Here is a 27278-nt window from a genome sequence, read left to right on the forward strand (position 1 = left end):
TTCTGTTCGATCCCTACAACCTGCAGCCTCTGGGTAGGATAGAGGCAGAGAAGACAGAGGGTGGGATCACTGCAGAGGCAGACAGGGTGGAGTTCACGCTGGCCATGGATTAGAGCCCTAACGTTCCCTGATGGGGAGGATTCTAATTTCTCCAGATGTGCTCCTCTACCTGAGAGTTTGCACATGGCAGGAGCATGGTGGCCCTGGGTAGAGGTGGAATGCATGTGGATACTCTTGCTTGTATGTAGTAAGTGAGTTTGTTACTCTGCAAAAGGTGCGTGGCATTTGGAAGTAGTTCTGCCTCTCCACGGTTCTTCAGAAGACTCAAAGGTGTTTTGTGATCTAAGCACCAACATTGAAATCTCCTCCAAAGAGCCATACGAATACCTAACTCCCCATTCCATCAGGTTAGCCCTAAGCATGAGAATCCCTAGTGGACCTCAGACAGATGAGAATTTATGTGTTTGAACACTGATAAGGAAGATTTTTTCTGGGTAATGGGGTATAATAACACAGCTACAGAATGTCCCCAAGCATGTCTGTGTGTTCACACATGTCCAAAACCTTCACGCTAAGTACACATGGGTAGACTTAAGTATTTAATCATTACAAGTCTGAATTTATTGTAATCGTATTCCCAGCACTGTTCTTTTTCCCTAAGTGTTTTTTATTTTCTAGATTGTACTTCAACCCCAAAGGACATACTTTTGAGAAAATACTCCATTAAAGACATTGTTGGAGCAACTTTTATTATCCATTAGCATGTTTTAAAGTGGACTTGAATAGAAATGCTTTTTGCTAAAGTAAAAATACATCTGTTCTATGATCTAATTGTACAATTGGTTAGAATTTTTATCTATCAGTTCAAAGGGAAACTCAGTTTCAGTGAATTTGTTTTTTAATAAAACTGTGTTATCTATGATAAATATATTTCACTTTGTTCAAATGGATTTGATTGGGAAAACATATTGAGCAGAAGTACTGGTAGAGCTTAATTTCATTGCTTTGAGAAAATGTATTGAATGCTGGTTTGAATTAAATTCTGTTTGTTTTAATAAAAGTGTATTGGCCTGAGTGTACATATATTTGTTTTAGTGGCAGTGCATTGGATCCAATAAAACTATATTGGCTTCCCTGCTTATGTCTCCTTTTCAGTGAAAATGGATTGAATGGGAAAACGAAATAGGCATGAAGCAGCCATACTCTCTGCTTGGCGAGAGTATCCAAATAACTGGGAGGGAGCGGGTTTCCATAGACTTTATATCAAAATACGCTTTTAAATTTAAATACCTTTTACCGTCAAGGACTCAGATGCGAGACTGAATTGCCACCATAAAAAGTGCAATTTTCTGAAGCAGCCCTTTCCATGGACAAGTTATGGGGCTGTCCAGAACACCAGAGGAAGAAATTTTATGAAAGCCAAGAACACGTTTGTCCACATCCCTTAAGCTTTATATGGGTCTCATTGGTTCCGGTAAGAGACTGTCTACCAGGCATTCCTAAGTCCCTTAAACGAGCAGAAAAGAGATCATGAGTGCTCCCCACGGATGGTGCTGGCCCATCAGCGCTGAAACGGGTCTGCCTTTGAACTGATTAAAAGGGGGAAGAATTGGAATAAATGTTACCCTGAGACACACATCCGAATTGCCAGCCTTCTCATGGACCCTCAGAGAGGCATCAACTCTCCAGAGGGAGTTGACACTGGTCCTGCCATCAGAGAACGGCAGCCTGTGCAAAGTGCCATGACCGCATTGTGTAGCTGTACATGGCTCCCAGATGCCCAGGCCCACAAAAACTCTTTTGCATAGGTGCCCTGACCCAAAGACTCAAGTTAAAATAATGAGGATTAATAATAATAGCAGCTGTTATTCTTTTTTTTTTTTTTTTAGATGTTGGGGGTAGGAGTTTATTTATTTATTTATTTATTTATTTGCTGTGTTGGGCCTTCGTTTCTGTGCGAGGGCTTTCTCTAGTTGCGGCGAGCGGGGGCCACTCTTCATCGCGGTGCGCGGGCCTCTCCCTATCGCGGCCTCTCTTGTTGTGGAGCACAGGCTCCAGACGCGCAGGCTCAGTAGTTGTGGCTCACGGGCCTAGTTGCTCCGCGGCATGTGGGATCCTCCCAGACCAGGGCTGCGAACCCGTGTCCCCTGCATTAGCAGGCAGATTCTCAACCACTGCGCCACCAGGGAAGCCCTCAGCTGCTATTCTTATGTGACTGTCTCTCTGTTAAGAAAGTGTGTGCTTTGAATTGTTTTTTCCCCCAGAAGATGAACTTGATCTGACTCTTCTACCCAGTTTCATTTAGCCTTGATGAGAAATAAATGCAAATACTACTTTCATTAACACCTTTTCTCCAACTAAAGTGTTAACAAGCTGTAGACTTCAACCTTCCCGTGAATAAGTGCTAATTCACAACAAGTACCATTACCAAGGAACTCTAAGCCTTTGGTGTATAGTTGCTCATTTTTTGAATGCCTAAATTCTTACAAGATCCTACAAGGTTAAAAGAGCAAAACTGATTCATGGATTTTTTTTTTCCCCTGAAATATTCCCAATTATATACTGGAAGTCAAGAATAAAATGGATTTTGTGATTTTTAAAATTTGCTGTGCTGTCCTTGGAGACCGCAAATGGTTCACTTGGTCGGAATGTAGTATTGATCTACCACATTTTAGAAGCTGTGGGGTTGAGTGTACCAGTTTCAGAAAGGAAATAGCAATGTGCAACTTAATTCACTGTCCTAATAATGGAGTTTTCAAATGATAATGCTAGGATATTTCTAGTATCAAACAACATGCATGCAGAAACATAGTACTTTGGGAAGGCTCACTGCTGGATTTTGAGGATGGCTGTGAAGTGAGACCAAATATATCTGGGAACCAGAAAATCTCATATGTAGATTTGCAGGGTCTCCCTGATCATGGGCTTTAAAAAAAGCACATCTGTGGGGGGGCAGGGGCAATTAGAAACAGACATTCTCTCATTGGAGAGACCAATGAGAAAAAGGCAGCCCCCATCCTTCCACAAGACCAGTGAGAAAAAAGGTGCCCTCTGAAATTATCTGGGAGATGATTTCAGGAAACCCCAGAAGGTGAGTGGGAAAGTGAGGCAAAGAAAGGAGCAAAGGGTTTGCTATTAAGCAAGTGGCCGCTGAGGTCAACTGCAGGTTGATCCACTGTAGCAATCTGGGTGTCAGTAGAGAACCTGTGTCTTAGGGTTGTCCTACTCAAGGGGCAAGGGAGTTGAGGTATTTATATACCATCATCAATTTATACACCAACTCCCATTCTCACTGGTTGAGAGCTGCTCCTAGGGAGTATTAATTCTCTGGTGCATCCAGCCTGCCAGGTGAGCAGAGAGTGGGCTCTGACCACCAGAAAAAGCTTTAGGGCAAGAAACGCAGTGGGAAGCAGTCAGGTTGAAGGTAAGGGCAAGGCGCTGACAAGATCTGCTCTCCCCATGAAGCTCATTTTACAGATGAGTAAACTGAGATACAGAGATTAAGTAGTTTTCCCCGTGACAGAGCTACTAAGCAGCACAGGGCGGAATGCAACCCAGCCCATTTCACTAGAAAGTCAGTGACTTAACCACTGAGCCACACTGTCTTGGCCATGCTGTCCAGCTTAAGAAGCTGGCATGTCTCCTAAGACTTACCAACCATGTCTTGAGGAGGTTTACACTGCATCAGGGCTGAGGCTGAGTGTGGCAGGGTGGAGAAGGGCTCTGGAAGTGCTCTATTGTCTGAGCTTCTGCCTCTAGCAGTGGCCGGATAGTGATCTATCGAAGGCTGAACTGAACCTTAGTATATAGGTATCTGTTTACTAGGTGCCAAACTCAACTTGTCCTGTGGTTATATCTTCGCGAATAACCGTATGGCCAGGGCTCCTGGGTCATTTGCAGTGAGCCACGGGGGGCCCCTAGCTAGCTCCAGATTCCACCTGCCCCTGGGTCGTCCCCCTTTCAAGTTCCTCCTTTTTGCAGTCGGCTTTTCCGTTTCAGCTGCACTTGCTGGCTGCTAGCTGCTTTGTAAAGTAAGTTATGATGACTTTGTGCTAGAAAATAAAACAGCAATCCTCACAGCTGTTTTGATTCCATTTAATGAAACGGTGGTGACATCTGAATGTCACAGTTGCAGAGAGGTGGATGGGTCTGGTCGCTGAGAGTGGAAAGATCAGTATTACTCCCCAGGCTAACAGCTCCTGTGACAATTCTGCCGTTATCACTGTTCTGTGTCAGCTCGTGGTTGCTGCTACGTCCCTCTTACTAGGGAGAGACTTCAGGTGTAGCAATAGACCTCTAGCTGGTTTTCGTTACCTATAAATACAAATGGACAGCCAGGGTAGAGAGGATGCACGCAGTATTGGGAAGATGAGTAAGATCTGTCAGTAGAAAGGAACACTCAGCTAACAGTTCCTGCCATCCAAGAATCCAAAAAGCATGCTGTCTCAGGACGGCCAGTAGAATAGGTGTCATCCCATCAGAAAGTGCCAGAAAAATCTTTGGTTTCTCCTTCCCCGTCACAAATAAAGTGGAGAGAGCGGTGTTGGGAAGGTATCAGACAGCAAACATGGAGGCAAGTCAAGAAGCCAGTCTCCTCAGTCAATTATGCTAGAGTATCATCAAATCAATGAATTCACAGTGTGAGCACTTGCGGCAGATGGACAACACTTGTCGGCTCTCAGGAGCCACGAGAGTCAGATTTATTTTCAAAGCTTGTTTGTCTCATTTCTCCTGCCTGGTGCTGAAGGCAGAGCATGCATCTGTGATTTTTCAAAGGCAAGAGATATCCAATGATATTCTAGCTTCTGAGACTGGGCTCTGTGAGCTAAAATCTCCAGGACTTTTGGCTTTTTTCTCCTCAGAATGAGGACAAAAGGGTGCAGGTTTTAGCAAGGGGTATCTCTCCATGCCTGTGGGTCTCAGCAATAGCAGCCCCAGGTTGTTTTGTTCCATGAACTGGCCTCTCGGACTTGGCCGTGATGTTGGGGGTTTGCTCCGCTGTGACCTCAGGGATGGGCTGTCAGGCCTCTTCTGCCAGAGGTGTAGCCCAAGTCAGGATGACGTGCCCTCCAGTACACGGGGGTGTTTCCAGTGGTCACTGGGCAGTGCTGTTACCCCTTCCAACCACCAACGGTTCTAGGATTCTTAGCTGGCAGAGAACTTGAGATGAGCTCTCATCCCAGCTGGTCGAGGAGGAAAGGGGTATCTGTTGAGGAGGAATTGGTAATTTCACAGCATCTGACATCAGCTCCATGGAGAGGTTCCTTTCTGTGGGAGGAATCATCTTTCCCATTTTGTGTACTGGAACAAGTGGCAGTCCATTCTTGTTCTTGAAGTCAGACGAGGACTCTGTGAACTTTCAGGATCTGAATTCGCAGCCCCCAACCTAGTGCGTGACCAAGGAGCCTCCTTAGACAAATTCTAATTATTTTAGGGCAGAGCGAGTCGTAGTCTCCAGGGTTGGTGGAAGCAGGTCAGAATCTCAGGCTCTGTGCCTCAGTGTGTTCATTCATTCATTCATGCATCCATCCATTCAGCTAGTTGGTCAGCAAACCTTAATGAAGCCAGAGGTGAGGTTCTCAACCCTAGCCCTCCACTGACGAATTAAATCAGACTTTCTGGGTGATCCTATCATGCATCGTTGAATCACTGTGGCAGGCTCTGAGGAGACCGTCATGTGGAGAAGGGTGATGAAAGGGGACAAGGGCCATGAAAGCAATAAACCCAGGCTTCAATGGGGGCAGAGAGAAGCAGCCCCAAATACAGGTAGGGCGAGGAGATGAAGTCCACAGGGACTTTCTGGAGGAGGTGACACGGAGCTGCTTTCAAAGAAGAAGCAGGACTTGTGCGTCATCCAGTCAAAGAATGGAGCAGGCAGATCATGCAAAGTCCTGGAGACTCTCCTAGCAGCTTGCTGTGGCTGATGTCTAAGATGCAAGTGAGAGGGAGAGGGTGGGCAGACAGAAGGAGGGGTGAACAGGGCCCCGCGGTGAGCGCACCACGCTGGGGTGGTCGGCCCACGTTTTACAAGAAAACCCAATGAAGGGACTGAGCTGATCAGATTTCAGTTTCAGAAAAGGCCTTCTGGCAGCTGAATGAAAAAATAAATAGGAGGGGTGTTATAAATAGAGAATGAACAAACCAAAATCATTAAAATTTGCCACCTTTTCTGATTAGGGTTTATATATGAATCTTGAAGAAAAAGATACAAGGTGAAGCTTTCTTGAAAAAAAAATTACTGTAAAACTCCCACTGGATTGTTTTAGGGAAGTACTCTTTAAAAATTGAAAAACTGAATTTGAAATTGAAAAAGTAAAGGTTTGCTCCAAATATATATCTTTGGATGTATATATTTTATTGCTCGAGTCTCTAAACAAATCAGTTCTGATGGGCTTTTTTTGGGTGATGATATTTGATGAGCTCTGCTGTGCCCCACCTTCCAGCTGAAAGGATAGTACTTTGGAGGGATAAGAACCCAGCTTCTGGAGTCAGAGAAATTTGGATTTAAATTCTAGCTGTGGCCCCAGTTAGCTGAGTGACCTTGAGAAATTTACTTAACCTCTCTGTGCCCCAGATTATGCATCTGTAAAGTAGGATGAAAATAGCATCTCCTTCCCAGGGTTGCATGATGGTGTACATGTAAATAACATGTACATACATGTAAAGAGCCTGGCGCTCAAAGATGACAGAAGGAACCAAAGGGCAAATAACTAAAAACAAATGGCTCAGAAAGGAAAAGTGATGATCCACTAGGTGACCCCTAGTTCTATTTTATTCCACTCTGGTGTGATCTAGCAACTTTTATTTTTTAACAAAAAGGGAAAGAAACTCATCGTCATTGTGTGGGTCAGTCTTTCCAGCCAGTCATTATAACCTCTGTGCAGGAGCACTGCATTAACCTGATGATTTCTGCTCGGAGCTCCTGAGCCAAAACCCAGGCGCAAAATGACCGTGTCTGTTCCTGCAACTCTCATGCTCTGGTGCAGGCAGAGGAGAATTTAGCTCCTTCACTTACGATATCTACGGTAACCCATCAGCTGCTGAGCTGAAGGATGTGTCTGCGCTCCCCTTTCCCCTTTAATGTGCCATTAAATCAAATACTCTATTAGCAGAATTAGTTCATTCAGTGTCTGCACTGAAATGTCCTGCGAATTGCGTGATGTCTCTCGCAAATGGCCCTGCACTCTGGGGTCTACTTCAGCAGTTTATATCCCGAGGAGGAGGGCCATGCTGCCCAAGGATCTGCCTGCCTTCCTCTAAGTAAAATATTATGGCTTCCACAAAGGATAATTATTTCGATCATTTTGCCATGTGCAAACCTGGTGAATTCAAACACTGTCGATCTGGCTCTGGCCCAAGGCCTGCTGTCCTCACACCTGCAGCCCAGGATCTGCCTTGGCCACGGACTTGCCACTCTCTCGGCCTCTCTGCTCTGCGTGGGTCCACTCCAGGTGCTGGTGCCAAAACGTATGCTTTTGCTGAGAGTTAAAACATGGAGAAATTTTCTTCCTCAAAGAACTTGGGCTGGAACACAGAACATCTTCACTTTTGTATTCTCCAGCAAGAGCTGTGGGTTGAAACCTAGCACCCTTATTTCCATTCCCTCTTATTTACACTTGTCACCCAATAAATGTGAAAGCAGGCAATGACAGCTGCTGTGCCTCCGTCATCACACGCTCGTGCTCTGAAGATGAGCGGGGTCTCAAGCACACGATGCCACTGACATTCACCTTGAGTATGTTGAGCGTTGGTGTGACTCTTCACGTGCCACGGCTCTGGGAAGCTGCTATGGCCACTGTGGCTGCTTTTCCTTTATGCTGAGCTAATGCACTTAGCTAATGTGCATTTAATCTGTTATCTTTTCCTAAAGTAGAAAGTCAGTGTGTTAGGGAAGCATTTGCTCCTGTAACAGACAAGCCTTAGACTGGTGTGTTGGCAAATGTTTAACCTTTTCCTTGGGGGGGGAAAGCCTGGTTTGTAGTATTTGCCAATTTCTACCGTGTAAGTACTGCTACTGTGGCTGATTTCAAGACACAATGTGACATCATTAAATGCAGAGTTGGGAAGAGATATTTGTAACCCTCCCATTACACAGTATTTCCACAAAAATAACCTCAAGAAAAGTACATAATAAATATGGTAAAGTTATTAGGTTGGGATGAGTTTTGAATATTATTACCTTTAAAAAATATAATGTGTTTGTTAGTTTATGAAACTTAACTCTTAATCATGGCTGTATTTAACAACTGACTTGCAAAATTCCTCCACATTTAATCGTTGGTTTTCACAAGTCAGAATAAGCCAGCTCCAGCACATCACTGAGTTAGGAGTATAAAATGACATTTCTTATTTACAACCCAGTCCAATGTGGATGTCTGTAGTGGCTCTCCACACGGTGAGTCAGGAACCTGGTGTCTTCCATATTGACTCTCTATTACCCCCCTGGGGACCTCAGAGCCCTCTCACTTCCAACCAGGAGTTGGGGAAAGAGCACACAGGATCTCACATGGGTGGTTTTCATGGGCCAGACTTGGCAATTGTATCTATCACTTTCATCCATGTTCCGTTGGCTGGAATGGTCACATGGTCACACCTAACTTCAAGAGAGGCTGGGAAATATAATTGAGCTGTGTGCCCAAGAGGAAAGGAAACGGGGTGGGTGGGCAGGTAGCCAGTTTCTGCCACAGCACGAAGAGTGACTCCTGCCCTGGTTGCCGTCAGGAAGCAGGTAGACTAAGGGAAAAGGGCAACTGGCCCTGTTTTCCTTTCCTTATAAAGCATTCAAGAGTTTAACAGGCATAGACAGTGAAATGGATTGTTATGAAATTGGCAATTAATAAATAGAATTATACCCGTGTAAGAACCAGGTTGTATGTTATTCAACCGTCACTGTGACCGGACAGGGATGCCAGCTGGGCCGGGATGCTGTGGCAGGTGTGGGAGCTGGTTTTTCTAAGCACAATGGTCCATCTGTCCATTGGTCTGTCCATCCACCCATCCAATAAGCCTTTATTCAGGCCCTGTGTTAGCTCTGGATATACAGAGGTGCTTAGGGGTGTGCTTATAGCCCAGTGAGGAAGGGAGAATCACACAAGCCCAGGTTAAGATATGTGTCTAGCTGAGGAGAAAGAAGCTAAAAATCTGGGAAGTGAAAAACTTCCTGAGGAGGCGACATCTGACGTGGATCTAGAGAGAAGCATGGGTAGAGTTTTCTAGGCATAGGAGGGGGAAGTGCATTCTAGACAAGGGGAACAGTTGGTACAAAGACCCAGAGGAGTGGAAGAGCAGGGCTTGTTCCAGAAATGGCAAGAAACTCAGTGTGGCAAGAGATGGGGCTGAAGAGATGAGTTTGCAATAAATTGTGAAGACCTTTATACGGAGTACGCAGGAGTTTGGAATTTGCCTGTAGGACTGTGCTTCTCAAAATGGGGCCATGTACCTCTAGGGGTACCCAGTGGTATGTCAGGACGTATGCAAATGTGGATGAAAATTTTCTTTGTTTGCTCTGTTGATGGTAAGCAATTAAAAATGATTTTTTGAGAAGTCCTGGCAAAAGTATCTCTCCATCTCAGTGGGCCAGTGCCTAGTCCTGGACCAATCCTGTGGTCAGTGGAATGCAATGCTCTGATTGGCTGGGGCTGAGTCACATGGTGTGCCCTTGAGCCTGGGGTGAGCGGTGCTACCCGAAGCTCAAGGGCTGAGAGAAGAGAAGCAGTGACGCCACAGAGGAAAATTCAGATGGGGACAGAAGAGGAGGGAGTGGCTGCCAGGAAGCCCACCAGCAGCTGACCTATACAGGTGGAAAACAGTAACTGGACGACAGTCCCTAGAACTGTCATTTGTAATAGAGAGTGAAACAGGTTTGATAGAGGGAAAAATCATTTTCTTTCAGTTTTCAGTTCGTGAAATAATGGGAGAACCAAAAGAATCAAGAGCTGCTTTTCTGAGATAGAACCAGGTGGGAAGCTGGGGAACACACCCCTTTATCTCCAGCCTTTGAAATCTAAACCAAGGCCCCATCCTGCTTCCTCTCAGGCTCCTGGCCTGGGAGGCTCCTCAGCAAAGCCACTGGTGTCATTGTGGTCACCGTAATTATGCCAAATCATGAACCCACAAGGCCAGAGCCAGGAAGGCCCTGCCCCAAAGCAGATAAGCCAGGCTGGTAAGCGAACGCCCCACACCTCACATCCTGCTTAGCAAATGGCTGCACGGAACCACAGAGCCTGAGGCAGACCCTGCAGGGCTGCTCGTGGGAAAGGACCCACAGCCAAGCAAAGGTCACTGTCTACAGGCCCTGAGCCCCAGAGATGTGCTATTTATGAAGCCTCTGCATGGTGGGTGTGGTAGGAGAAGTAAGACCCTGAAATCAGACAGGCCGAGTTGGTGTTGCACTCTCATCCCCTGTGGGTCCAAAGAGAGGGGACCTTACCCCTGAAACTCGTTCCCTCACACGTACGCGGGATGACAGTGGCTGCCCTTCAGGGTGGCAGAGTTTCAACGAGATAGCCCAAGTGAGCACCTGGCACGGGGGTGACCCAGAACAGGTGCTCAGGAAATGCCAGTCTGCTCAGGAAATGCCAGTCTGCTCCATGATAAAGTGGGCGCTTAGGAGGAATCACTGTGGATGCCTAGAGCTTTCTCGAACACGATCTCATTTCATTTTCAGCACCGTGGGAGGCGAGTCTCATTGTTATTCTCACTTTACAGGTGAGGAACAGCGGCTCACAGAGGTCAAGCCATTATCCAGGGTGACACAGCTGGAAAGTGGAGAGCTGGACTTGACCCCAGGCAGCTGGGGTCTAAGGAGGCCAAGAGAGAAGGGCTTCCCCATGACGGTGGACGCAGCTGGAGATGATGCCTGTAAAGGGGCCTGGGTCTCCTGCCCTGCCCAGCGTTCAGTGCCATCGGCCGCTGCTTCTCAGCGAGTAGAACTGACCGCAAATCAGGCTGGCAGCTTGGAGCCGTCCCAGCTGAGTGGAGCACAGGAGGTAAAGCGAGGGTATGAACGGTGCAGGGCACCCATAAAAAATTTACGGCCACCATCTAATTTTAGAGCCTTCATTTTTCAATAGAAAAACACTACTGTTTGTGCCACCAAACTGTGAAACAAACAGAATAATTGCCCTCAGAAAGGGTCCTCCTTAAGTATGATGCTGTAAAAATGGCCAGTGGGGAAAACCTCCTTAGGGTTAAAGTACCCCATGACCTACCTTGCCTCTCATTTTAGATCAGAAACTCTACTGGAAATTTTGCAGGCCGGGCTAGGAGAATTCTGGAGAATTGTAGTGAAGGCATTGACTACGAGGCTTCTTGTATATTTGCGGCTGGGCGGGGAGCCTTGGAGACGCCACCGGAAAGACCAGATTTGACATAACGCCGGTATTCAGCAGCCCTCACACGAGAGGAAACCAAGGTGGCAGCAAAGGATGGCAAACCCGCCGTCAAGAATCAGATTGGCAATTTCTTGCCATTGTAATGATAGATTGTTACACAGGCTGAACTAACCATTGTAATAATAATAACAGTTAACATTTATGCAGCATGTACTATGCTCCAGTAACATATTTTGATAAGGTCACAATGTCTCTTTATCATGACATTGTCAGTAGTGTATCTATAATAGCAGCAATACTCGCTAACATTTATTGACTCATTACTGTGGTTACTTTAACCCCACGATCATATTAATCTTCAAAACTTCAAAACAATGCTTTGATGCTTTTATTATTCCCATTGTACAGATAATAAAACTGGCTGACATAGTTAGTAAATGGCTGAGCTGGACTGTAAGCTAAGATGTGTCTGAATCCCGAGCTGGAGGTCCTACCCACAGCAGATGCTGCCTCCCAGAGAAACCCCAGAGCGATGCCCAGTCTTTTTATTTTTTGGAAGCACTTACCATTCTAAAAGCATGTCTTCCTGTGTGTGTGTGTGTGTGTGTGTGTGTGTGTGTGTGTGTGAGAGAGAGAGAGAGAGAGAGAGAGAGAGAGAGAGAGGGAGGGAGAGTTGTACATGCATGTGTGTTTTGTTTTCTTTTTTTTTTAAATTTATCAGATTCCAAGCCCATAACTGCTTATTTGCGTGGTATGTTGGTATCAAAGGTAGGTCTAATGTCTTCTCCACACCCTTAGTTTCATTCCCACTCTAGGAAGTAGCTTAACTTGTCAGATGTTGCTGTGGTGTCCTGGGACCTCAGTTCCTCTCTCCCCTTCATCTGGGAACTCACCTAAAGCTGGAGCTACAGTGTGAAGCTTCAATGGCCTTGAGAAGGTCAACGGGGAGAGGTGGGATTCTGGGACTAGTAAAGCTGGTTTTAGCTTTAAGCAAAGGAAATGGAAGGAGGGATGGAAAAGACAGGGGACCCAAGTTGAGATAAGAGGACTGCTCAGAGACAGCAAGACCAGGAAGGCACCACGGCTGCTGTGCACAAGGACGAATGGGCTGCTCTCTCCTTTGGACCTGGCAAGATACAGGCTTTGCTCTAGCCTACAATGACCATATGGCTGATCAATCAAAATCAGATACTGAGTGAAGGTGGGAGGGTGCTATTAATAATAGGTAGAACAGAAGAGATCAACCAGACTGTCTTGGGCGTACAGGATGCATGTCTCTCTGCTGTGCTCCCTTCCTTGCAAACTGATGTGAGAAGAACAATAAATTACAAGTGAGTTTCAATTGGAAACTCTGTCATGCCTCGGCATATCAGGGGAGCCCTGTTACTAGAGGTGTGAAGTTGTGGGGTGCAGCCAGGAGAAACCCGGCAATAGACAGTGGGCACTTAACTGTTGGTTGCCTTTTTTCAAAAAATCTTTTAAGGTTAGATGCCTTATCTCAATACTGGATCATTTCTTCTACATTTACCAAGTTTTGCAGATTTGCTTCCTGGAATCTATAAAGCTTTTGTGAAATTCTTCCTTTAGTGACTGAGGGATAATTAGTTGCCCTGCTATATACAGCTGCGGCCTGCCATCCTGGTGAGGTGCCCTGCCCATGTATATCTGTGGACACACACAGACATACAGAGATACTATTTAGTTACACTGGAATTATTTCCTTGCCTGCATAACACTAATTGTAAAAATGTGTTTATAGTATTGGATAACTAGGACTTCCTTATTTCTGCCTAAAAACCTGAAGTTTCTGTTTCTATATATTTTTTAAAATTCATTTTTAAATTTGAAAATTAATACATGAATACAATATCATTATAAAAGATTCAAACGATATAGTACGGACATAGGGGAAAATGTGAAAAATTCCCTTTTACATGACCCAAACTCCAAAAGGCTCTCATTCTCACCCACCCCACCCAATCCCCCTGCAAGACAATGGTTTGGTGTTTATCAGTGCCCTCCTTTTGTAATTATCAACTCCTATATGTAATTATCAACTTAATGTGCAAAGAAAATCTAAGAAAAATCTTTTTTTGAAAGTGCCTCCTTTCATACAAGTTTTATATTCTAGGAAGAGAAAACTCTGCTTAGTGTCACCCTGGTTCACTGCAAAATTGCTTCTCTGAACCCTGGACAACTTTTACCCCCAAGCAGTGATTGAACCTGGTCTTTGAATTGCTAATGTCGTCTCTGGGGTCGGCTGGGGAATCAAGGAAAGAGCCTGGGCTTTGGCATCTGACCTGGGTTTGAATCCCAATGTGATCACCATTCAGCTGTGACCTTGGGAAGATTGCGTAGTGTTCATCCCTTCCCAGGGGTCGAGGACCAGATTTCTGGAGGCATGCTGCCTGGGCTCAAATCCCCGCTTCCCCACTTACTCAGTGAGTAGCTTTCAAAAAGCCATTTGACCTCTCAGTGCCTTAGTTTCCCCATCTGTGAAATGGGGAAAAGGATAGTATCCACCTCTCAGGGTTGCTGTGAGAACTAAGGAAGTTAATTTAGTACCTGGCATACACACAGTGAGTATTCAATAAACACCAGCTGCTTTTTATTACACTCCCATACATACAGAATTCAGTTATGTGAACCTACACAGAGGTAATAAATATCCTGCCTGTGGAACACAGATGAGTACAATCAAATTATTACAAAGCTAAAAGGAGAGCACAACCTTAAAAATTCCGGCAGAAATTTTCATCACCAGGGCCTGCACAAAATTCTCTTTGGACTCAGAACACAGAACCCTCAATCCCACATTCTGTCTCACCCTCCAGCCCTTCAACTTGTTCTTTAAACTTCAGAGTCACCCTCACACCTCGCTCTTTCCTTCCAGTCTCACTGCCGACCCCCACCTCCTTCCCAGGTCAAGGCCACCTGACCTCACACCCCTGCTACGTACTACCTTTCCATGTGTTCTACGCCCAGCAGTCAGGTCAGGTCTCAAATTGATGCTTGGAACATGTAACACCCATGAAGGAAACTTTACCTTAACCAGTTCCCTTGTTGATTACAGTGACATTCAAAATTCTTTGTCAAGGTTATCTCCAAGCCTTTCCTCAAGCTAGTCTTCTCTCCCTGCTGTCTAAACATGTCTTCCATAATCAATAAGCCAACACATTCAAGTTTCCAATGGGATGTGCGTGAGATGCTGGAGGGAGGGCTGGATTTGAACACCTTTAAAATCCTTTCCAGTTCTGTAGACCTTGTTTTTTTAAGGAGGTCTACAGATCTATAAATAATAATGGCTTAGCACTCACTATGTACTAAACATTGTTAATTGCCTTCATTTTACATTTGTTAACTCATTTAATTCTCCTAAATTTAATGAAGGAGGTAATAGATTGTCCTGTTTTACATATGAGAAAGCTGAATCTTGGAGAAGATAAATTGAGGGTCCAAGTTTGCCCAGCTAAGATGGGGAGGACTCGAACACAGACCCACTCTCGGGGTCGGGGGCCATGTCTGTCACAGAGCTGCCTCTCTCCAGCTTTTGTTAGCATGGGTTAAATATTTCCAAGTGTATTCTTCACCCCCACCCTCAGCCCTACATTTTCTTTCTAGTACATAAACAGATGAATAATAAAACTTGAGTGATCCCTCCCCAGCGTTGCACACCATCATCACCAGAGGACAGACACCTGGCTCCCGTGGACCCTGGAATCAGAATCGCTGCAAATAGATATTTTGGAAGGGACACTCCAGGAATCCTGCTAGACCTGGTTAGAACTCTGCCCAGGGACCAAGCCAGCTGAATCGATGGTTTCCTTTCTGGTCTGTATTACCTGGTTTTGTTGAATCCTTTTATTAATTCTTTTGTTTTGCTACAATCCTGAAAGTAGACTGACCAACTGCTTGCTTGCAGGAAATTTAAATATTTTGACAGTACAGAAGAGGGGTGCATCTGGAGATTTCTGGACCCAGTTGTAACCAGACTTGCCCTTCCTGAGCAAATTGATTGCTTCCGGTTTCATCACTTCTGTACAGCGACTGACTTCCGGAGCTTAACTCCCCGACAGCCAGGAGGAAGGAGGCAAAAGGAAACCTTTTAATTTATAGTAAGCAGAGATCAGTTTTGTTTTTTGTGGTTTTGGGGGGCTCATTTAAAATGCCAGGCCCAGTTGAAACAATAAAATCTTGTTTAGTTTTCCCTTATAAAAAACTTCTCGGGTATTTATCAAAATCCTAGAAAAATACATATTTGTTAACATACTGCAATTCCCACAAGAGGTAAGTATTTACAAAATTTGCTTTGGGCATTGATGCTACAAGAATATTAAAAAGTATTGACTTCACCACTTAATGAATCCTTTATCAATTAAAAAAAAATTCAGATCACAATAGGTTTGAGAAGCTACAGCAGGAGGAAAACACCTTCGCTTTAAACAAAAGCTATCTTTCTCAGCAAGAATAGGGTTACTAGGGTGGAAAATCAGGTTAATTTCCATTTCACTAATAATATCTGAAATGAAATAGCATTATAACTCTCCCCTCCAAACTTGGAGCTAGACACCTGGAATATTTATTTATTTCCCCTCCAGAGAAAATAAGGGTGGATGTTACCTTTAAGCTACCTACACATTTAATTAACAAATGGAGGGAAAATTATTATGGCTGCATTTAAATAAGGCACAGGCACGTAGACTTTAGGAGATCTGACCTTAAAAATGAAGAAAATATTATTGTAATTACTCCATTTGCTAAAAACAAATGATGTGGCATTTGAATTTAAGACTTCTATCAAAAGCAGCTGAGTGTCTAATCAGTTCACACCTTTCCATTTTAATGGAGTTGGGCTTGAGCCATTGCATTTACAATTATCCAGGCCGACTTCATCCCTTTGAAATGACTTAAAAAGATGAGCATTCATGGATTATTTATTAGCTCCTCGTGACTGTATTTCCAAGAATGGAAACAACACATTGCATCAAAGTCTAACTTCCAAGTTTAACTCTTTTAATTAACAGCATGACTGTACGTGGTTGCAAAAGGCGTCTCTGTAGTCACAGAACATCTTATCATGCTTTTTCCTCCACGTGAGTCTTTCGGAGTAGTCTTTGTTCCCTTGCAAACTCAGAGAGAATGCTGATCCCACTCCTGGCGGCTGCCTGTGATGCTGCAAAAAGCAGGCTGGTTGGAGAGGCAGCTGATCCCAGCCTGCTGTAGCCATCACTGATAGGGAAGGCCTGTCTCGGGCTCAGCAGAGAACTCGCTGACACGGTGACACTGACAGTTTAACCCAGACACACATTCTGCCTAGATAACAAAAATGTCCTGTGTGAGTCCCTGACAGCAACCCCAGAGGAGCTCCACGTCTGAGGCGGTGCTGGCGGCACACGGCCTATCTGCCATCTGAAGCCCATCATCGCCCGCCTGGCTGCGAATCTCACCTCCGTGTGAGTGAAAAGCAGTCCAAGCATCGTGGCCAGACCTCCTCGCAGGCAGGCAAGGGACAGTGAATCTTGCAGGGAGGGACTCTTGCAAAAGCCAGCCAGGCCCTCTAGTTAAAGTTGACAAAGACGTTTGAGGCCGGCTTTTCAGGGGGAGTTCAGAGTCTTCCAAGAGAAAACAGAATGAGAGAAAAATAAACAGCTGTGGTGGAAGCCCTGGAAGAAAGCGGTGCTCAGGCCTGGATCCTGCAAGAATCTCCTCTGGAAAGGCGGGGGAGATGAAAGCAAGGAAAGAGTGACAGTCACCGCAAGCCTGGGATCTGTCTTACAGAATCCTGATTCTTTGTGGTGGTTAGACTTATGTACGCCTTACGCGCAGAGGCTGCGAATGTATTTTGCTACCTTTTTTTTAACCTAATGCCAAAACCATTGGATAAAACCTCATGCTGCACTTTTAGAAAATCTTATATAGCAAAGTTTACAAACAGTACAAATGATGTCTGGTTACTTGCTTTGCAAAGCTTGTTTTTATAGAACCCTTCTGGAAAGTTCCATTGAAATAATGGTGCCCCTATGATATCCCAACTATAATTTGATTTATGAAAAATTTATTTACACAAAAAGACATCTCTAATATACAAAATAGGACCCACCTGTAACTTTTCCCCAGGGACCAGGTTGGAGACATGATAAAACCATTTTTATAAAGCATATATCCTGTCTTTGTATAAAACTCTGAGATTCCCTGCTAAAGCAAATTTAACAATGAAAATTTGCCTTTATTGAGGTAAAAATGGATTCATATTATTTAAAATGTGGGGCTGAGATGACATAGTTATAATTATTACTATAATTCTTTTTATAATTCTTATTAAGTACAAAGAATAAAAATTCCTTGATCAAAAAGAAGTTTTGAGGATAAGGATTGCTGCTTTGGATAAAATAAGAACCAATCCAGAACTCGTGGGAAAAATTTTGTCCTAGCTGACTTGATTTGTTGATTTGCTCATTGAGAGTTCAGTGATCATGTCATTCATTGATTCACTCACTGATTTGTTCATTCATTGTCATTCATTTAGCAGCTACCCCTCCAGGGGTCGCCATGAGTAGACACTGTGTTTGGAGATACACAAATGCAGCAAACATGGATCTTACCCTCAAAGAGTTTATCATCTAATGAGAAAGAGAAAACAGGTTCACAAAGAACTATTAACAAGGCAGGATATGGTAAATGCAAAAAGAGAGATGAGAGGAAGTTCCGTGATGAGCGGCATCCCACTGGGAGGTTTTACTTGAGCTGACTCTGGGCAGATGGGGCGCTGGGTGGTGGTAAAGAAAATCCTAAGAATGCCTTGGTAGAGAATGTCCAGCGAATCCTACTGTGAAATAATTTACGTCCCTGGATGTGGAGCAAGACAGGAGCATACTTGCGTGTTTACCCACCTTGCTGGGTGAGCAAATGACTCAACATTCCTCCTGGTTTGCTGCTGACTCTCTGTGTCCTTGGGCAAGACACCTGTGGGCCTGGGGCTATTTTTAGAAAAGGTAGTTACTATGATAAACTAACTTCTGGACAGAATTCCAATATATATCATTGTAGAGAAAAATTACAAATATAGGTATATGAGAACAAAAAAATTAGAAAATATTCCCATAATTCTAACACTGTAAACACTGTGTGGGTATTCCTCTAGACTTCTCGATTTATATATCTGTCTATATGTATTTTGTATTGTGGTGAAAACCACATAACATTAAATTTACCATCTTAACCATTTTAAGTGTACAGTTTAGTAGTAAGTTACATTCATGATGCTGTGCAAAAGATCTCTAGAATGTTTTCATCTTGCAAAACTGAAACTCTATACCCACTGAACAGGAATTCCCATTCCCCTTCCCTACCCTTTGTACTTTCTGTTTCTATGACTTTGACTTTAGATACTTCATATGAGGGGGAGCATTCAGCATTCGTCCTTTTGCAGCTTTTACTTAGCATAACGTCTTCAAGGCTCATCCATGTTGTAGCCTGTGACAGGATTTCCTTCCTTTTAAAGGCTGCGTATTTAAAGGCTGTAGTATTCCATTGTATTTATATAGTACCACGTTTTCTTTATTCATTCGTCTGTCGATGGACATTTGGTTGCTTCCGGCTCCTGGCTACTGTAAATAACGCTGCTTTGAACATAGATGTATAAATATCTCTTAGAGATCCTGCTCTCAATTCTTTCAGATATGTACCTAGAAGTGGAATTGCTGTATATATGGTAGCTCTATTTTTAATTTTTTGAGGGACTACCATATTGTTCGCCGTAGCGGCTGCACCATTTTACATTCCCACCAGCAGTGCTCAAGTGTTCCGATTTCTCCACATCCTTGCCAACACTTACTGATAGTGGCCATCCTAATGGGTGTGAGATGATATCTCATTGTGGTTTTGATTTGCATTTCTCTTACTTAGAATGAATCCTGCAGAGGAAGAGGAAGTACCTCTTCAGGGAGAGCCAGACTCAAGGGCCAACATTTGGCCTTGAGTCCTAGTTGCAGCTTTGATGTTGGCTCATAATTCAACACAGCCTCATCATCGTCTCATTTCTCTCAGCCAATCGACTCTAATACCCACCCTACCTCTTTTTTCTGTGTTACCACTGAGAAGCTTTGAGCTAATCTTTGAGGATAACAAAGCTAATAACTTCGTTCCAAAGAGCCAGTCTTGTATAAACACAAGGTACTATGAGCAACTTGTCAAGATCTCCTAAAGGTCCACGGAGCAGGGCAGGACCCTGAAATCACATCACAGTAAACATTACTAGCGGCTCACCCTACATCCTGTGATGACATCTATCTTCAGATATAATCCACACTGAACCAAGCACTTATCACTTCATCGGAACCATGAGTTTGACCATTTGTCTCCATTTTCTCCCCCTCCAATGGCTAGGAACAAATTCAGAGTTTTGAGTTTCAACTGTTTGATTCTTGTAGTCGCTAAGACAATAACAGATTAAATAGGATGAACCAAGCGGCCATACTTCATGTAACGTTATCCCCAGAGATAAATGTACAACGTTGTTTCAGAGGCTGTGGTGGTGTCTGCAGTGTAACTAAGGTTGACAGACTGCCTGCATGTGGGTGGCTGTCTCCTTTCCAGCTGTGACCAACTGAATTATATCACCTGTCCCGTTTGATGTATTAGGATATGCCCAAGCTCAAGATGCATGTTGCTGCAATAGGGAAATTAATGCCCACCACTGGAGGCAATTAATAATGATTAGAAGCAAAACGGCTGGGTTAAATCTGTGCATTTAACAGAATGTTCATACGCTTTTATACTATATTTCAGTCTAGTTGCTCAAAAGAAAAAAAATACCCTTTGGGGGGGACTAGAACAATCTTAATTAACGTGTAAACTTAGATGAAACGTCAAAGTCCCTTCAATGAGACATGTTTATTCATTATTTATTTAATCGTCCCTTCCCAGGGTTAGAGAAAAACACTGCACAAAATGTAGCATCCTAAGGAGAGAAATGTTCGGATTCAGTTGAGTTGCTGGCAGAACTCCTGGGCTTTTTGAACTGCCACATACAACTCATGGACTGGGGTGAGAAATTCTCGCCTCTTTCATTTTACAATTCTGTAGTTAATATACTGAAAAAAAAACCAGCAACAAATTGGCACACCATATATTGCAATGGTTGGTTTAGTGCAACTCCATAAAAATCTGCATGTAAAATACATAGCGGTGGCTAAATAATGTCCCTCTGGTTACTAACATCTAGATATAAATTTGAATATTAGAAATTTAAACTGAACAAGGGATTTTGCTCAAAAAATGCAGGAAACATTGAAAGCAAATTGGGTATAAATCTATAAGGCTGAAAAGCCTGAACAGTACTGATGTATGCAAGCACACACGCACCTCTGACTAGGCATTTATGTCACCATGTATTAGTGTAAAGCGTGCACAATACAAATATTCATTGATCAGATATTTTATTAGGAAATTTCATTAAATAGATTAAAATGTAATTGGCCATCAGCTGGACTTTATAGCTCCGAGAAGATTATATACTTCAGTGATAATGCAGTTCTCCTTAATTAAAAACTATGAGATAAAGGTCTTGGAAAACTTCAAAGCCCTATTTTACTATGATGGAATCTAAAAATAGAAACTCTGAAATGATCCCTTCACTGTGAACCTGCAATGACTGTGGTGACATTGAAATTCTCTTTGCAACTTGAACTCACGAGACAGTCCAAGGCTACCCATGGGCATGATGCCTCCTCGCATTTCTCCTTCACTGTGTCCTCAAGAGTGACTCAGGCTACACCATCTCAAAAGAGACTCAATTAAAATGAAAAATTCAGTCAAGAATCAGTCATTTGATGACCTTAACCCAGATATCCAGATATTTGGATTTACTGAAATATTTTATTGACTTTTAATAGCAAACATACTTTTTTGGCATCATTTTTTATGTGGGTATTTAGCATCCTGTGACTGAATGTCTACACAGTAATTTAGTTTTAACAATCCATTCATTTAATCATTCATTTGTTCACTAGGTAGTCTTTAGGTCCTTACCACCATTATTTATCCATTTGCCTCGAAATCTTGCCTTGCTGAGCACGGCTGAGTTAAGTTTCAGAGACAGGACAAGCCTGCTGTTTATCAATGGATCACATCACATTGATTACTTTCTTTTGATTATTTTTAGAATCTGCTCATTCAACGGGTATTTTTTGGGTACTAACTGTATTTAAAGCTTGGTGATGAATCACAAAAATATAAAAAGCAAAACCACGAGGAGTCTGCTCTCAAATGTACCAACACTGACCAAGGGCTGACTTGGTCAGCCCTGGGGAGATGACTTTGGCCTGTCCAAGGTCACAGCGTGGTGATGGCAGAGTCAGGATTCCAACCTCTGCTTCTGTTTTCAGGGTCCCAAAGTATTACCTCTTAAGGAGTTGGCCGACCCAATAGCAGATCAAGTAGTTATGTTCAGGCAGCTCCTCTCTCCACCAGTTTCTCAGTCAATAATTCCTGGAAAAATCACAGATTGATTGAGTCTGCTCCAGCTATAAGACAATGCTGATGCTTAAGGTGTAGCTGCCCCACCTGTACCCTAGCCACAAGTAGAAGACAACACTTGACCTTCACAGTGGCCCTGGCCTCTCCCTTGGACCCATGCTTTTGCTTCTTAGCTTCCACTGGATTCCTGACTTCCCAGTCATGGCCTCATTGGTGCTGGCAGCAGGTTGGGCGATTTCTTATCAGCTTGGTGAACTTGAGCTGTTCTTCCCTCTCCCCTGGTTTTGGTATCCCCTGTAGGATGACAGTTATCACCCACCAGACCAGCCCTGGAGAACTCACCTGGTGTGGCAGCCCCATGCCCTCCTGCCCTTCCCTATCTTGACAAGGAGGAAGCATGAATAATCCAGGAAGAAAATGCACTGGTTTTTCATCTTGGAAGGCATTACAAGCTTCTGGGGACTTAATAAAAATACAGATACCTGAACCCTTCTCTAAGCCTCCTGAATCTACAGGAGTATGTTTTGGGAATCTAGAGGAGTGTGGTATGGGAACCCACGTCCCAGGGAATGCAGATGCACACCCAAACCTGAGAGCCACAGGTGTGATGAGAGGGTGCTGTCTACAAGCACACACCTTCGGACACTGGAACAGGAAACTTCATCAGCCTCAACTTTTTTTCCTCAAGAGAAGGAAACAAGGAAATAGCTAATTTGCTAATTATTTCAGAAGATTATTAATCTTTCAGGGTGTCACCACAGAGACTTTGAGCATGGGCAGAGTCATAGAAATGGTAGCCCTTTACTTATAGCAATTAGTATAAGAAAATTATATTTCAATTTAGCAGAATTCCTTATTTCTCTACTTATGAAAGAAAGAAAAAACTTACCCATTAGAGGACCGTTAGGCCAGACCTAAATTTTTAAGCAGCTGTCCAGGAAACTTAGGAAGCAAGATTTTATGAACTCAGTGTATCTATACTACTCATCTCTGAATCCAATTCAGCTCAATATTAGCAGGGTATATAGCGAAACTATATAGCTAATTTTTTTTTTTTTGAGGTACGTGGGCCTCTCACTGTTGTGGCCTCTCCCATTGTGGAGCACAGGCTCCGGATGCACAGGCTCAGCGGCCATGGCTCACAGGCCCAGCTGCTCCGCGGCATGTGGGATCTTCCCGGACTGGGGCATGAACTCGTGTCCCCTGCATCAGCAAGCGGACTCTCAACCACTGCGCCACCAGGGAAGCCCTATATAGCTAATTTTAAAATTTTAGAATGTCAGTGATAAGATACACTTGGAACAGAATTTAGTAGGAAGCCAAGGGAACACATTTTAAAACTCTTAGTGGACATTTTGCTTGCCTATTTTCTGCTTTAGTCAAGAATGTTAGGCTTCAAACATTGCTGGAAAACTAAAGTTGTGCTTGGACCAGATTTGAGGAATGCAGGAAGGATGAATTGTGCAGATTCCTAACCTCATGGGCATCAGGGCCCTGATGCCATCTGGGAGCTATCTAACATGGGCAGTGACACTAGACAGGCCTGATGTTCCCCAGGGAGGATTCTGGGACCAGAGCTTTCTGTCTGGTCCATTGGCTTTGAGTGGAAAGCAGGCCATCGGCCCATGGAGATGGACCAGCTGTGGCTTGACCTTCAAACTGTTGGCCATATTTACTGTTGAGGACTCATGGACTGATTTGTCAATGGTTAACTAATACCTGAGAGCAACTAGCCTTATGTGGGTGCCTCTGGCTCTTTCTATCTTTTGGTTCACAATAGGTAGCCTTGTCTCAGATGGTCCCAGATGGCAGCATCTGCATTCCAGGATTCAGGATAAAGGAAGGATGAAGAAGAAGAAATGGCACATCCTGCACTTCCTCTTAAGGTAGGTTCTTGAAAGCTGTCAAACAACCCAAAATTTTCATCTCATTGGCCGGAAATTAGTCACATGGCCACACCTAGCTGCTGAGTTTTTACTCAGGAGATCAAGGCTCCAGCTAAAAATGGGAGAGAGGAAAAGTCATGTCATAAGAGAGGGGAGAACAAATCTGAGGAACAACAGGCAGATGGTATCCAAAAGATAGCTAGTATAATAGCACCAGATAAAACAGACCTTAGGTAAAAGGCATTACTATAGATAATGAGTATTAGTACATATTTTTTATTTTAATTAATTTATTTATTTGTTTTTGGCCGCCTTGGGTCTTTGTTGCTGCGTGCAGCCTTTCTCTAGTTGCGGCGAGCGAGGGCTACTCTTCGTTGAGATGCGCGGGCTTGCAGTGGCTTCCCTTGTTGCGGAGCATGGGCTCTAGATGCACGGGCTTCAGTAACTGTGGCTCACAGGCTCTAGAGCGCAGGCTCAGTAGTTGTGGTGCACAGGCTTGGTTGCTCCGTGGCATGTGGGATCTTCCCGGACCAGGGCTCGAACCCACGTCCCCTGCATTGGCAGGCAGATTCTTACCCACTGCACCAGCAGGGAAGCCCCATATTTTTAAAAGTATTGAATTCACCAGGACCCTGTATGTACTCAGTAACAAATCTTCAAAATACAAAAGACAAGAATTGATAGAAGATAAAAAGAAACTATCAAATCGATCATGATTGAGGGAGACATTCAGTGGTTGGTAAATCAAGCAGAGAAAAAATATCAATTAGAATACAGAAGAATTGAACATCACAAGCTTAATCTAATGGATAAACTTAAAAACTATCCCTAATAATCAGAAAATAGAGATTCGTCTGAAGCACACAGAAAGCATATATGAAAGTTGACCACATTATAAACCAAAAGCAAGTATTGAAAACTTTCAAATAATTGGTATGAGTCAAGTCACAGTCACTGACCGCCATGAAATTAAGTTATAAATAAATGACAAAAAGATAATTTCTAAAAATCCATTTTTTTTGAACTTTTAAAGAATATACTTTAAAGTAACCCATGGTTACTCATGGTTCTTGATGGAAATGAGAAGATGCTTAAAATGACAAAAAATAAGGGAAATGTTATCAATTGAATTTGTGGAATGAAGAACTAGTATCTAGAATGTATGAAGAACTCTCAAAGCTCAACAGAAAAATATCAAACAAATCAATTAGAACATGGGCAAATAACATGAAGAGGTATTTTACTAAAAAGGATATACAGATGGCAAATAAGCAAATGAAAAGATGGACAACAGCATTAGACTAGGAAAATGCAGATTAAAACCACAGTGAGGGGCTTCCCTGGTGGCGCAGTGGTTGAGAGTCCGCCTGCCGATGCAGGGGACACGGGTTCGTGCCCCGGTCTGGGAAGATCCCACATGCCGCGGAGCGGCTGGGCCCGTGAGCCATGGCCGCTGAGCCTGCACGTCTGGAGCCTGTGCTCCGCAACAGGAGAGGCCACAACAGTAAGAGGCCCGCGTACCGCAAAAAAAAAAAAAAAAAAACAACCCACAGTGAGATATTGCTACAAGCCTATCAGAGTGGCTAAAATACAAAATAGTGACAGTACCAAATGCTGTTGAGGATGCAGAGAAACTGGATGGCTCAGACATTGCTGGTGGGAGCATAAAATGTACAAGTACTCTGAAAAACAGTTCAGCAATTTCTTAAAAAAACTAAATATGCAACTACCATTTGACCCAACAATTGTGCTCCTGGGCTAAAACAGTTTATCCCAGAGAAATAAAAACTTATGCTCAGACAAAAACTTGTACACAAATGTTTATAGCAGCTTTACTTGTAATAGCTAAAAACAACAAAAACTCCAGGTCCATCAACCTTTCAAAACATAAATGGTTGTCCTCTTACACAAGCTCTTCTGAAGCATTAAAAAAAAAAGAAAAGAAAAGAGAGAGAGAGGAAGGAAAGGAGGAAGGACGGGAAGGAGGGTGGGGAGAAGGAAATAGTAATTTATTGATGCTGGTGTAATCTTGATGCCAAATCTAGGTGAAGGTGGATCACGATCTATAAATACTAAATAAAATAAAAGTAAACCATATTGTGCAACAAAGAGATAAAGTAGGGTTTATGGGATGTGAGGGCGATCTGGCTGCGACATCTGTCACCCCATTGATCGCCAGGGTTGATTCGGCTGAGCTGGCAGCCTAGGCGGGTGTCCCCTTCCCTCCTCACAGCTCCATGTGCATCCGTCGCCAGGCTGTATGCTCCGTCGAAGAGGATGACCTTCCCCCACAGAGGACTGTTTTTCGGTCAAGGGTATGTGAGTAGCTGCACTCCCCTGCTAGAACCTCCAAACAAGCTCTCAAGTAGGTTTTATGCCAGAAATGCACCATTGGTTCAATATTAGAAAAAAATTGTTCCTTTAATTTACCACATTAAGAGAGGAAAGGAGAAAAACCACAACATCATCTCAATAGGTACAGAATTCAGTAAAATTCTAAAGTCATTCATCATAAGGACCCTGGAAACACTGTTGCATGCTCCTAGTGGATATGAATGCTCATAGGAGCAAAAACTGGAAACAATGCAGATGCCCAAAAACAATAGATTGGAAAAACACACTGGAGTATATTTGTACCAAGGAATACAGCCCTGAAAGTGAATAAATTGTGGCCACATGGATGACTCTCACAAACGTAATATCCTGCAAGAAGAAGATGATGAGGCAGATCTAAAAATACATCTTTCAGGGAGAGGCAGGAAACTTTGGATAAAGCAGAGGAGTGATGGACACAAAACACACTACAGTATCCTCAGGGCAGTGGGGAAGGGAATGTGGGAGGGTAGCTTCTTTTGAAAACCAAACTAAAAAGGAAGAGAAAGAGTGAATAACGCTTCTTGGGCTTTTCCTTCTTACTTTGGGTTTCAAATCTGTGGGCCGGCATTATTTCTATGGCTTTTTCAAAGGCTTTTAAAATCTACCTTGAGAAGTCCCAGCCTAAAACAAGTCTAACTCAGCTAAAATTAATTACCCATTATGTTTCTATTAGAATCCATACAACCCATCTATGAGTAGCTACCATTTATTCCATCATTTTAGTGGGCACTTACTATGAACCAGGCCCTGGACAAAATATATCACAGGCATTAACTCGTTTAATTACTCTCATTAACAAAGACTCTCATTTCTCAGTCGAGGGAGCTGGTCACACGTGTAGGAGGTGACAGACAGGATTGGGATCAAAAGCTGTTTGTCCACATGCTATACTATTGCCTGTGAGTACAGAAAATAGAACTGTCACTTTTAGGGCCTTGATTTGGGTAAAGCAAATGGCATTTGAAATACCATCCAGTGCTGAGGAATGTGGTCATAGCCCTCGTGTGGTGGACAGGACATCTAATGCAGTAGGAAAACCACATTATCTCAAACTTTTATTGAATGAAGTACTGTTTTTTTTTTTGTTTTTTTTGTGTGTGGTACACGGGCCTCTCATTGCTGTGGCTTCTCCCGTTGCGGAGCACAGGCTCCGGACGCGCAGGCTCAGTGGCCATGGCTTACGGGCCCAGCCACTCCGCGGCATGTG

General features: G+C 43.6%; 1 protein-coding gene and 1 long non-coding RNA gene across 4 annotated transcripts in view; both read left to right on the forward strand.

Moving 5' to 3' along the window:
- The window catches only part of LOC307191463 (uncharacterized protein), a 185922-nt gene extending 173960 nt beyond the window's left edge, over window positions 1-11962 (forward strand). For all 3 annotated transcript variants that reach the window (XM_079931594.1, XM_079931595.1, XM_079931593.1), the window contains 2 exons: window positions 10708-10988; window positions 11228-11962. In XM_079931594.1, coding sequence (XP_079787720.1) covers window positions 10708-10988; window positions 11228-11374 — 428 coding nt within the window. In that variant the 3' untranslated portion in view covers window positions 11375-11962. The remainder of the gene's footprint in view (window positions 1-10707; window positions 10989-11227) is intronic.
- Window positions 11963-14694: 2732 nt separating this feature from the next.
- On the forward strand, window positions 14695-26286 carry LOC307191971. Its single transcript, XR_013829911.1, has 4 exons — window positions 14695-15164; window positions 15256-15448; window positions 23590-23695; window positions 25929-26286. It is a non-coding gene; the product is annotated as an uncharacterized lncRNA (long non-coding RNA).
- The last annotated feature ends 992 nt before the right edge of the window (window positions 26287-27278 follow it).

This window comes from Stenella coeruleoalba (genome assembly GCF_951394435.1).
Source record: "Stenella coeruleoalba genome assembly, chromosome: 9".
Classification (NCBI taxonomy): Eukaryota; Metazoa; Chordata; class Mammalia; order Artiodactyla; family Delphinidae; genus Stenella; species Stenella coeruleoalba.